The sequence below is a fragment of the Porites lutea genome, chromosome 14 (assembly GCF_958299795.1).
Source record: "Porites lutea chromosome 14, jaPorLute2.1, whole genome shotgun sequence".
In the NCBI taxonomy this organism is placed as follows: domain Eukaryota; kingdom Metazoa; phylum Cnidaria; class Anthozoa; order Scleractinia; family Poritidae; genus Porites; species Porites lutea.
This window is the reverse complement of record NC_133214.1, coordinates 16,588,441-16,600,581: the sequence shown is the minus strand read 5'-3', so window position 1 is coordinate 16,600,581 and position 12,141 is coordinate 16,588,441. Positions and strand designations below refer to the sequence as shown.

The 12,141-nt window shown below is 41.2% G+C and overlaps 1 protein-coding gene and 1 pseudogene across 1 annotated transcript; both read right to left on the bottom strand.

The window, feature by feature from the left end:
- The window catches only part of LOC140924802 (uncharacterized), a 451,675-nt pseudogene that overhangs the window by 359,927 nt on the left and 79,607 nt on the right, over positions 1–12,141 (bottom strand).
- Positions 408–11,190, bottom strand: LOC140924816 (glycine betaine transporter 1-like). The gene is made up of 3 exons (XM_073374818.1): positions 10,696–11,190; positions 6,611–6,674; positions 408–5,179 (listed from the first exon to the last, which is right to left on the bottom strand). Exons 1-3 carry the CDS (start codon positions 11,084–11,086, stop codon positions 3,268–3,270), a joined length of 2,367 nt encoding a protein of 788 aa, XP_073230919.1. The 5' UTR covers positions 11,087–11,190; the 3' UTR covers positions 408–3,267.

Here is a 12,141-nt window from a genome sequence, read left to right as displayed (position 1 = left end):
CGACCCAAAAGCCGGCGGCGGCGGGGAGGGGGTGGGAGCGGCATCCTGTCCGGTGGGGGGTAGTGATAATTTATGCGGAAGAAACCGGACTAGCTCGGGCGCGGCGGGAGAAGTGGCATCTCTACCCTGCGTGGAAGACGCGCGTGAGAGAGAGGTAAAGGTTAAAAACGTACGCGTGAGAACACGAATGCGCTAATGAACGCATCATCGTGACCATAGAGACTTAGAGAGACTACAACACCAGTGTTCCACAGAAAAATGTCACTTGGAAAAATAATTCCCTTTCTTTGAAATTGCACCATTTTGTTCACTTTGTCTGGTGCGACTGGTATTTCTGGAGTGTGATTTCGCTAGGAAGGTTTTCAAGTTCAAAGAGAGGATGAAAAGTTAACTGTAGTGTCTTCATGTTTGAAGCCTAAAAAAACATAAGTTTAATCATTTATCGTTTTTTGAAAGTACCAAAGGGTTAGATAGGTAACAAAATAAGGCAATGTTTAAATTAGGAAACAGTATTAAGAAAGCGCAAATGTTACCCAGTTCACTCGTACGAAAATCCAATTCTGGGCCCGCAAATTTCGCCTCGAAATACCCTGAGCAATTATGTTTCCCAAGTTATTTAGTGAGGCCCTACAAGGAAACCAGGTGAAGCGCACCTCCATATAATTTATGATTATTTAAGAAATTAAATTCAGTTCCCGCTACCAGGGTCAAATTCAAAGCTGCATTCTAACATGACTATATATGACCGAGCTGTGAACAGGGGCACCCAACGATGGTTTCATCCTAAATACACTGAAAACACTTTTTAGGCTATCCAGTGTACTTTTAGATGTCTAGAAATGCATTCTAAGTCTCGCTATAAAATTTGTGTCTGTTCGGTCATCCCAGGGGAACGTGAGTCTTTTCGAGATTACCAGGTCTTCAGTATTATTTTCCCAAAAATTTTAGATGCAATTTAACGTATAGAAAGGAGAGATTCCTCTTTCTGATTCCTCTTTCCATCACATTTTTCAATCCGAAAATTTTACGTTTTCTTTTTTCTTCGAACAATAACCTAACATGAGGAGTAAAATGTGAAAAAATAAATTTCAAAAAATCGTTGGGAATTTAGATGAGCTTCGAAAATTTTACATAAATGGAACGGTCATGCATCTAGAAATTTTTAGCCGTCCTCAAGCAAAAGAAAATTCTAGGCAATATTTGCGTCTCCGAACAGATATTTTACAGAAAACAGTCGTTGCGTGCCCCTGAGTGAATTTTAGACTACAACTATTCGTTCAGATTGAAGCAAAAAATCCTCCGGAGAGAGCTATGAAGAACTATTAGAAATGGAAAAATATTGTGAATTGCATACACATATTTAGACTAACACATTATTTAGCAGGACCTAATAAAATAAGCGAAATGAAAGAATCTTGCCATGTTCTATCAGCAAATTAAATTACGTTGAATTTTTAAATAAAACTAGTGGCTATCGATTTCTTGAATTGTATCTACAGCTTAAGCTGATACTTGCAATACATGCTCCATAAATACGCCAAGTACATACAAATTTGCGCGCGCTAAAATCGATGCGGCAGAAAAATACACTATAATATTCTTTGTTACTTACAAGTAACTGTGTTTAAATGGCTGTTATGAAGGTTGCCAAGCAACGCATTGTAACCCCCCCCCCCCACTCCCAAAAGTGGTTAAAGTCGAAATTCAGCATTAAGCCCCAATTTCATTTTGAAAAAGGCTGAAAAACAAATAGCACCATGTAAAACTACCGCTAAAGAGGTCTCATTTAAATGGTCACACTATACGATTTTAGCCACAGACTCAAAATTAAGAACCACCTTGTACGGCATAATAAAGAGAGAAAGTACTGCTCAGTAGCTTTCATTTGAATGGTCACTCTTTAGGATTTCATCCACAGAGTCTTAAGTTAGAACTACCTTGTACAGCATAATAAACAGTACCACAGGAAAGTACTGCTCAGTAGCTTTAATTTGAATGGTCACACTTAAGGATTTAATCCACAGAGTCTAAAGTTAGAACCACCTTGGACAGCATAATAAACAGTACCACAGGAAAGTACTGCTCAGTAGCTTTAATTTGAATGGTCACACTTAAGGATTTAATCCACAGAGTCTAAAGTTAGAACCACCTTGTACAGCATAATAAACAGTACTACAGGAAAGTACTGCTCAGTAGCTTTAATTTGAATGGTCACACTTAAGGATTTAATCCACAGAGTCTAAAGTTAGAACCACCTTGGACAGCATAATAAACAGTACCACAGGAAAGTACTGCTCAGTAGCTTTAATTTGAATGGTCACACTTAAGGATTTAATCCACAGAGTCTAAAGTTAGAACCACCTTGGACAGCATAATAAACAGTACTACAGGAAAGTACTGCTCAGTAGCTTTAATTTGAATGGTCACACTTAAGGATTTAATCCACAGAGTCTAAAGTTAGAACCACCTTGGACAGCATAATAAACAGTACCACAGGAAAGTACTGCTCAGTAGCTTTCATTTGAATACTCACTCTTCAGGATTTCATCCACAGAGTCTTAAGTTAGAACCACCTTGTACAGTACAACAAACAGTACCACAGGAAAGTACTGCATAGAGTCATTTACTCTGGGAGTTACCTGAGAAAACAGACGATATTTCCTCGTCTGTTTTCTCAGGCTATCTGGGAGTAAAAAGGTTTAAGACAGAAACTAAACGAACATTATTCAAACTATTCAAAAAGTCACAAACTGGGTCAGCTCATTAGGGCTTATTACATTTAAATTTTGTGGCAGCTTTAAAAAGGCCCATGTTTTTTCATGAGAAGCAACGACAACAGTAGGAACTTTTATATAAGACTATCTACGAGAACGAGATGAGTAACAGTTCAAAGCAAATTCCAGGAACTCATACAAAAAATTATTACGCCAATCTTATCCGTAAGGTATAGTCATGTGCTAGTCATGATCACCAATATGAAAGAGTAAGTTCGCGCGATACAGTTACCGTTTCCGCCAATCCGACATTCTCGCTAAAACTCGTAGTAGAATGACAACGGCTACCACGTTTTCCCGCCAAAATGACGCTTGTTCACGCGCGCGCACTACTTAGTTTTGAGGAAATCTCGTACTCGTAGTCGTCCTCGTCTTAGAATCTTAAGCTCTCTATTGACGAAAATAACACAAACCAAAGCACTAATCAGCTAAGCTCAAGGTCAGTCCAGCAAGTATTTTCAATACATCACGCATGACTTTCGTTGGGATGCTTTTAAAGTTTTTCTTCTTCAAATGGAGGTTTAACAGCAACGGAAATACCTACATCACCATTTACCATCCCATTCGAATGGTCCGTCTTGGAACTTGCATAGCCATTATCTGATGTGTCCACGTTTGCTCCATCGACCTCCAGGCAAACCGTGCCGTTTGACGATGGTGTGTCAATGCCGCTGTCTTTTTCAGTGAGGGCGTTGATATGCACTTCAGACATGCAAATGGACTTGTGGGCCACGCCATTTGTAAGAGACGGCTCACCTAAGTCGAGATCATGGATGTGATCGACATGATGCTCCATTTGATACGCTGCAAACGGGTAGGTAAGCATTACTGCAAAGAAATCTTCAACCATGTTGCCATTGATGTTGTATTTCTCACGTATGGCATTACGAATTGCTGTGCCGTAGGCAAAAAATGCAAACAGCACTGTCCATGCCACTGTCCATATTCCGTCAGCGACATGCTCAAGGAACATCAGGACAATCCAGAGATAAAACGGCGCCGCAAGGGCCAGCATGTAGACGCTCTGATGGCCCTTTGATCCACCAATCTTGAAGGCAGCTTTCCCCATTGGATACCACGGTGCGACGACGGCAATAAGGACCTTTCGAATGCTAGGCAACGTCGGGTTGCTTAATACGTCTAACAAGCCAGTGGTAAACTGTGGACCGTACTGATCAAGATCACCTTCTTCCATCTTTACCGCCCTCCATAATGAAACGCACATTAGGCACAATAAAATGGTGTAAGGTACGCCTGATGCTATGGATATGGACTGAAGGGCAGTTAAGGCGTTCTTACCTCCGGCATAGAGCAGGGATGTGGCACAGGCGCCTTCTGTTAACGCCCAGAAAATACGCTGGATAGTCGGTGGCTCCGGATCACCGTTGGCAGATAAGCAGTCTATCACCAAGGAACCGCTGTCAGAGCTGGTGACAAAGTACAGGATGATACTAACCAGCGATACGACCGAGAGGAATGGCCCAAGGTCACCATATTGGCCCAAGACGTCAAACCACATGTCGTTTGTTTTCCTGCAAGAGAGCCTAAACAATCCATTCGCGGCCTCGGTGCTGTTTTTACCTCCTAGAGTAGAGGAACATATGATACTGGCCTTTTCAGCATCTCGTTCCATCTTCAACCCTGCACTACCGAAAATGCAGAACCACAAGAACGCGTATATTATAGGAGCTGTCAAAGTGCAATTGATAAACTCTCTTATGGTGCGCCCTTTTGAGATTTTTGCGATGAACATGCCCACAAAAGGCGACCAGGAAATCCACCAGCCCCAGTAAAAGATGGTCCAGTCGTTCATCCACGTTTCGGCCTGCTTGCCGTCCGGTGCATTTCCAAGTTGTGCAAAGGCGTCTGTGTGGAAGCCAAGTTGGATGATCCACTGAATGTAGTAACCTATGCTTTGTACATACACGTTAAAGACATGCCAGGTATCTTCGTAAAAGAGCCCGATCAACATGAGGAACATGCCGAGACTGAAGCAAATCTCGCTCAATCTCCGGATTCCAACTTTCAGACCGCTGACCACGGACGCTGTGGCACATGCAGTCACGCACCAAATAAGAATGATTTGGTTGGTGACTGAGTATTCGAAATTTTTAAAAATGCGTTGAAATCCTGTGTTCATCTGCATGACACCTATTCCCAGACTGGTGCAGACACCAAACATAGTACAGCACACAGAGAGGATGTCTATGGCGTCACCCATCCATCCGAAGATCTTTTCGCCCACAAGCGGGTAGAAACACGAGCGGATGGTCATAGGAAGGCCTTTCCTGTAACCCACAAACGCGAGAAGAAGACCAACCACCGCATACACGATCCAGCCATGGATACCCCAATGGAATAGAGTTAAATTGATAGCATCCTGAGCTCGTTGATTGTCGTTGTGTCTGTCGAAAAGAAACCCTTAAAGTCTTTAAAAGTGACCAACATGCATCAATTTTCTCCTAACAACACATATTATTAAGGGAAAAGGTTATGAGAATTGAAGAATGTTACTTTACCTAAGAGAGGAAAGCTATGATTTTTTAACACGTTTTCTCCTTTTATTTTCTTAGAAAATGTTTGGATAAATTAGTACAGTAAACATCCGCTAATATAACAAACGTTTTTGAAGTCTGGCAAAATAGGTTCTTGTATTTTGGGTACTTATTGGCTAAGTACGTTCTTAAATAGATTCTTTATTAGGTTCTTAATTTTTTTGAAGGAGATAATAGACTGTTGATTTCAAGGTAAATAAATATACTTTTTTTAAAAATTTATTCACAATTGTATAACCAGGCTACCAAAACTGGTAACCGAATTTATATACAGTTTAGTCATAGTTAATTGAGTGGAATGGTTATGAAACCCGTCAGACTCCTTTGTTATATGTTTTTGTGGACCTGAAAGTGCACAACGTTCAAAAGAATTCCTATCATTTTGATTGTATTGACCAATAAAAACGTTGCATTAATTTATTCCGTAACAATTTGCCAACAGAAAACAAAGGATTGTGCACTTTCAGGGTGCTTCCAACATAAACTGCAGCACTGTTGTTTTTATCGTTGATGTTTGCCGCTTTTCATAACCAGTCTCCTCTAATAACTATTGTTTAGTACAGTATATTCTTGTTAAAATACTCAGAACTCAGTTACACTCCTTTCTTAAACTGTTTTTCATAATTTCAATGTAACTCACGTATAAGAACCTGCCTAGTTGCTTGGCTAAACAGGTTCTTGTATTTTTGGGTATTAAAGTGGCAAATTTCTCCCAGGAGGTTCTTAATCCCTTGGTTCTTATTAGCGTGTGTTTACTGTATTTGGATGATTGGGGTTCAAAGGAGGTCATGATTACGAGCCCCAAAAGGGTTTCGCACCCGGAAACGATAAATGGACGTCAACCATAAGAAAGTGCTTTTAAATTAATTGATCAATCTGTTATTTTAACTGAAAGTCGACCCACTTGAAATTGTGTTCACGTTTCGTATGCCTTTTTTATCGTCTTTCCCTCTAGCCTCCCACGCAGACGTTCTTAAGGGTTCGTCGTGGGGCAGGAACGCGTGACGAACCCCTAAGAACGTCTGCGTGGGAGGCTACTTTCCCTCCTCTAGGATTACTATGAGTCGTTTGTCAAAATTTCGTAAATCAAGAGCCGTTTATTGCCTTCTTTTTAATAGCATGCGATTTGTTTATATTTCACTTCAGTTGAAAAACACTCTTGCGTGTTAATAAAATACAAGGTCGAAACCTGTAAATCTTGGATCAAAACCAAATGTGTCGAAATTTTTTACAGTTGAAAAACCTTTTGGGTGTGTCTGTGGAGAGGAGATTGCTGATTACCTTCCATAGTAGCGATTTCCGGCCTTGTAGTAACGTGTAGAAGCATAGTGATGAACAGGTTCAGCTGTGAAAAGACAATGAAAATACCATAAATTAAACGCACTAACCGGTCTCGACAACCCTGACAGAGAACCCAAGGGAAAATACGAACCAATCAGGCCCACCATGTTGTTGATTAGGTACACGCGGCATCGATCCATAGCGAAATGATTTGATCACGTGATCAAAATTTTTGATAGTATGATAGTATTTTCCTGAAAGTGACGTTAAATTTGTACCTTCCTGTTGCACTCCGAAAGTAACTTTCCTTCGAACATGACCACTCAACAACGATAAAATACCGATGGGAGTTTTTCCTCTCTAACAAAATCTGCAAATTGGCCATTAACAATGCGATTGCAGTGTTAAACTAGAACGCAAAAAAGGACTTTACTTCCTTATTTACAGAAAAAATCACAATGGCTTCGTGCTACAGGGGCACCCAACGACGGTTTCCTCCTAAATACATTGAAAACACTTTTCAGGCTATCCAGGGTAATTTCAGCCCTCTAGAAATGTATTCTAAGCGATGCTGTAAAATTTGTATCTGTTCGGTCGTCCTAGGGCAACTTGAGCCTTTTTGAAATTATAAGGGCCTCCGTATTATTTTCCCGAAAATTTTAGACGCAATTTTAAGTTTTAGGAAAGTAAGAATTTTTCTGATTCCTCCGTCCATCGCATGTTTGAATCCAAAAATTTTAGGTTTCCTTTTTCTGAGAAAAACAGGCAAACTTGGGTACTGAAATGCGAAAAATTAAACTATAGAAAATCGTAGAGAATTTATTAGATATGTTACGAAAATTGTACATGAATGGAACGGTTATCTAGAAATTTTTAGCCTTCCTCAAGCTATAGAAAAAAAGGCAATTTTTGCGCCTCCGAACAGATATTTTACAGAAAACAGTCGTTGGGTGCCCCTGGTGCTATTGCTTGGAATCACCGTTCAATCTGAATCAACCTTGCACTGGAAACTTGGAACGAGTGACTTTGGACTCTAGTATCATATCTGTGCCGTGTGCACGTCAGATGCAAGAGAAATTGCGTAAGGAGTATGGGACAGTCCGAGGGCACGATCAGGGCTAGGGCTAAATAACAGGGAGAATCATGTGTGATTTTAGGGTATCCTGCTGCAAACTACGGTACACGTAGCTGTATGTGTCAACAGAGTTTACTGTAAAAACATTGCGGTCTCTTTTGCTACAGTACGCTTTCACTTTTGAATGAATAGACCGCTAGTTGTGAACGATAGCTTTTAGCATACATACATACATACATACATACATACATCACCTTTATTTATCCTCATATTTACAGTGTAGCTCTTAAATCTAATATCTCCGAAAAAGTCCCTTTGGCTTGCTAAATCCAGAAGTAACGTGGCCGTCGTTGGTCTGGGAACTATATAGTAGCCTGCGTGACAGACGCCGGTTAGTTTTTTATTCTTTTTCGATTTCCAAAGAGCGCGAGGGGAACACGCCTCCTTTTCTCCCCTCGTGCACGTGCGCGCGACCTCGAAATTTCAGCCTTCGCTCTAAAAAGACCGGCGCCTTTTACGCCACGCCGGCTATCTGGAAACTGTCACAAATTACTCTGGAGCATTGGAGAATCACCTTTTAGGGGAGTGGGGATGGGGTGAAAAATCACCCACCAGGAGAGAGGGGATAGGGTGAAAAAATGGAATATCTAACGAGATGAAGTAGATTCCAGGCTCCGAGATAGTCGGGTCCGCGAAATTGAGAAAGCGCAAACACGGAAATAAAACGGAACCACCGCCCCGTTTTCCTAGATCACGCGCTCATATTGTCGCGTTCCTTTCACTTACGCCCGGGGGGGGGGGCACTTTAGGAATTTCTGGGTGGGGATGTGCCGCTGGGAGCATGGACCCCTTAACCTTTACCAGAGCTAGTTCAGCTGAATTTTGCTACCCTGTACTAGAGTAAACTCCCCAAATCCCCCTATCCTAGAGTAGCTGTGTACCTAGTCTAGATAAAATCTTCAACCAACCGATCAGTTTCCTGAAAAATGATACCCTATTCTAGAGCCAAACGCTCTGATTTATATACCCTATCCTAGAGTAAATTGCTTGAAAACCATACCCTTCACAGCGGCACATACCTATATAACCCATATATGGCAATACCCCCGCCCCCCCGGGCACTTACGCGTCATCCCTAGCCTACACTGAACTATCTGAGAGAGCGTGGAACAGGCTAGGCTAGAGATCAAGGTGCTCTGTTGACGTCGAAGTCCAAAATTAATCAAATTTTCTAGACGCGGCAACGTCTTTCCGTTTCGTCCTAACAGTAATTTTACTGGAGTGAGTTTTTTTACTCGCCTAAGGGAAAAAGAAAGCAAATTACATACAAGCCTTTCTATTTCCGGCCACAAAAATAACACACATTTTTTCGGTTTCGGCAGCTGAGTCTGACGTTCAAATATTGAGCTGACTGTATTGATTATTCTTGACATCGCAGCCTACAGGGGGCGAAAAGTGTTGCCAAGTACATGTTTATATTCGGTATACATTTTTGTTTTTAAAAACATTCACTGAAAAGGTTACCTCAACTATTTTCTGCATTTGAGCCTGCGATGCTTAAAAGACAACGCCGTTTCCGCCCAGAGTTCGGCTTCGTGGCAGATCCAGGAGGGGAGTGGGGCCTTTACTTCCACCGGCACCCGCTTTCATCGTTCACATGTTTATGATACATATTACGACAAGCGCCCATAAAAACTTCATTTATAAATTACAAGATGAATGATGTATGCGATCATCCTGTGGTAGCAATTATAGTTTCAAAACACTTGTTCCTGTAAGTAAACATTTTCTATTTTCAAATTCCATGTTATGAGAGCTTCATTGGCGGAAGAGGGTCGATCAGGACTCGCGACTGCCCCCCCCCCCCCCCCCCCCCGGATGTACCACTGTCATTGAGAGTGTTAGGTGGAAACGAAAAGAGCCGGATTACACCGTCATTTGAAACGCGCGTCGGTAATTTAAAGAGGGGCACTGACATGCGTGTACTTCGAGTAATGGTAATTGTTTCCGGTATTGATCTATCTTTTATCGTAATCAAAAAATACTCCATTCTCCTGGCCTTGCGTGATATCAAAAATTATTCATGCAGATGTCCTTCCAGGGATCTGTCTAAAATCTGTCACCGACTATAAAAACAGAGTAAACATCACGAAAGAATATGCACGTGAGTTTCATTCATTAGGAAGTAATTTGCCATAAAGCAGTCGAGTCAGAAGCTAAGAAGGGATCATGATATTAAATTCATCGCTTAAAATATGGAGCTGAGGAAAACGTTTCACAAGTGTCAAAGTACAATACTCCTTTTTACTCAACTAATGATACGAGCAATAGTGCTTGCAAGTATTAAATAAATTCATAATGACTTTACTCGGGAGCCCATAATAATGCCGTCATTATTCAGCGACAAATCTATGCCTCTGCCGAGCCCTAATCTGCTACTATCACCTTGAATGTGCCTGAACAAGGCTGTCCTTAGCCTTCTTAACCCAGTTTTCCTTGTTTTGTTTTTTTTTGTGTCTGTTTTCGTTTGCTTGTTTGTGTGCGTCGTCGGAAAACCGGCGTCAAACCAAACGCTAGACAGACAAACTCACAGAGCAGTTTGGTAACCAAAAAATTTTGTTTTCAGTCTGTTATCATGTTTCGGGTTAAAGGTGAAGCAAAACTTGGAAGGCTTTTCAAACAGTGTAAACTAGAAACGTGTCGTATTAATTTCGCGCGCAGAGTTGTTGGTTTCAGACAGTGCCCGTCGTCACGAGATGGCAATCGGCGTTCTCTTTAAAATATCAACAGGCGGCTCGATTTTTGGAGAAAACGACTCGAAATGGATCGAAATTGGAACAGTAAAAACTGAAAGGGGCTAAGAGAATACATTTCACTTATGCCGAATATTTTTTAAATTTTAGACGCAGATGTGGTTCCTCTAAAGAAAACTCATTAAAATATGTTAGGCAGTTTAGGAGAAAATGTTCCAAAAAACCCCGATGGATCCCACTTTAATTAAAACACTCACCAACGCCGAAATAGAACAACCCAACACCAATCCCAGCCGCGAAGAGCATTGTGAAGTATGTTGCGTCGCTAAAATCCGGTTTGTCGTCCGGTTTTCCCAGTTTCATTTTGCCGTATTTGGAAAAGTAAAGGACGACGATGAAGATGGCCCAGACGTCCTGAGTCCCGATGTACATCCATGTACAGGTGTTCGTTATCCACTTCATCCATTTGCTCATTTCATCTAGCGCAACATCGGCTTGCACCGAACACCAGATAACGAAGAACCATATAATCGCAGCTGAGAGGAACGTTACCACTGGATTAAACCGTAAATTGAATGAAAACCTTCCAAATGTCCGGCTTAGCCGAATCCAACGAAACTTTTCGGCCGCATTTTCGTCAACTTCCATCTTAAAAGTGGCGTCCGGTCTTTGTGTGATGCGTTCTACAAAGCTGATCAAAAAACACTGATGGCCACATGGGCGTCATAAATAAAGTTCCTCGTGTTACGTCATTCTTGCTCTTGCTTGTCAGTCATTTAAGGTAATTTCACGGGACACAGTAATTTTACTGGAGAACTGGAGAGGGATAACGATTTTTTGTTTTTCTTTTGTTTTTCTACTTTTTTTTTTTTTCCTTTATTTGGTAACAAAAATATTTGCGGTTCTGTATGTTTATAATCGATTTTTTTTTAACTCTACAAGGTATTAGGCCCGGTTCAGACGCCGAACTTTTCATGAGCCGAACCTAATTCGAATTCATGTTAAGGCCGACCCAAATTATAAGACCGGCTGAATTGATTCAGACGCCGATCTTAATTGCAGCTGAACTAAGTTCAAAATGCGAAAAATGCTCATTTCGGTCAAACTGCTTACAAAATACGTTATAATAATTTATCCATTAGGTTCGGTGCATGAAAAGTTCAACGTCTGAATCAAAGCCGTTCCAAAGTAGCTCCAAAGGCGAAATTCCCGGCCGGGCTTGGCGAAAAGAACGGCTGAGCCGTTCCAAATTGAAACAGGCGTTCCTTATTGATTCAAACGCCGAACTTTTCATGTACTAAATTGGTGTTTTTAGGTTCGGCTCATGAAAAATTCGACGTCTGAACCGGGCCTTACTTTATTTTTGGTTTCTAAAACCTTGGATGCAAAAATCGAAGAAAACATCAAGTAGACACTCGATTGCCTTTATCACGAACCGGCTGGTTATATGGATACCAGTTTATCTATTGTTCTCAGTTATATCCATGAGATCCCCCGATATTGCGGATCTGTCCATATCGCATGGAAGGTGTGTGATACCGACTTTCTGGCCCCGGTTGTTCGAACGTTGGATAAATCACTATCTAGCGGATAAGTATTAGAGTGCTTTAGATTTGAGGACGAGAACGATGTCGAGATTTATTTTCAAGTTTTTTACGCGTGTTCTCCAAAAAAAAACACCCCGGAAAGCTTCAATTTACCAT

Coding starts and splice junctions, on each gene's coding strand:
- LOC140924816 (XM_073374818.1), bottom strand. CDS start 11,086: ATGGAAGTTGACGAAAATGCGGCCGAAAAGTTTCGTTGGATTCGGCTA. Junction 6,675..10,695: donor GTTGTTCTATTTCGGCGTTG/GTGAGTGTTTTA, acceptor GTCTTTTCACAG/CTGAACCTGTTCATCACTAT. Junction 5,180..6,610: donor GGAAATCGCTACTATGGAAG/GTAATCAGCAAT, acceptor TCTTTTCGACAG/ACACAACGACAATCAACGAG.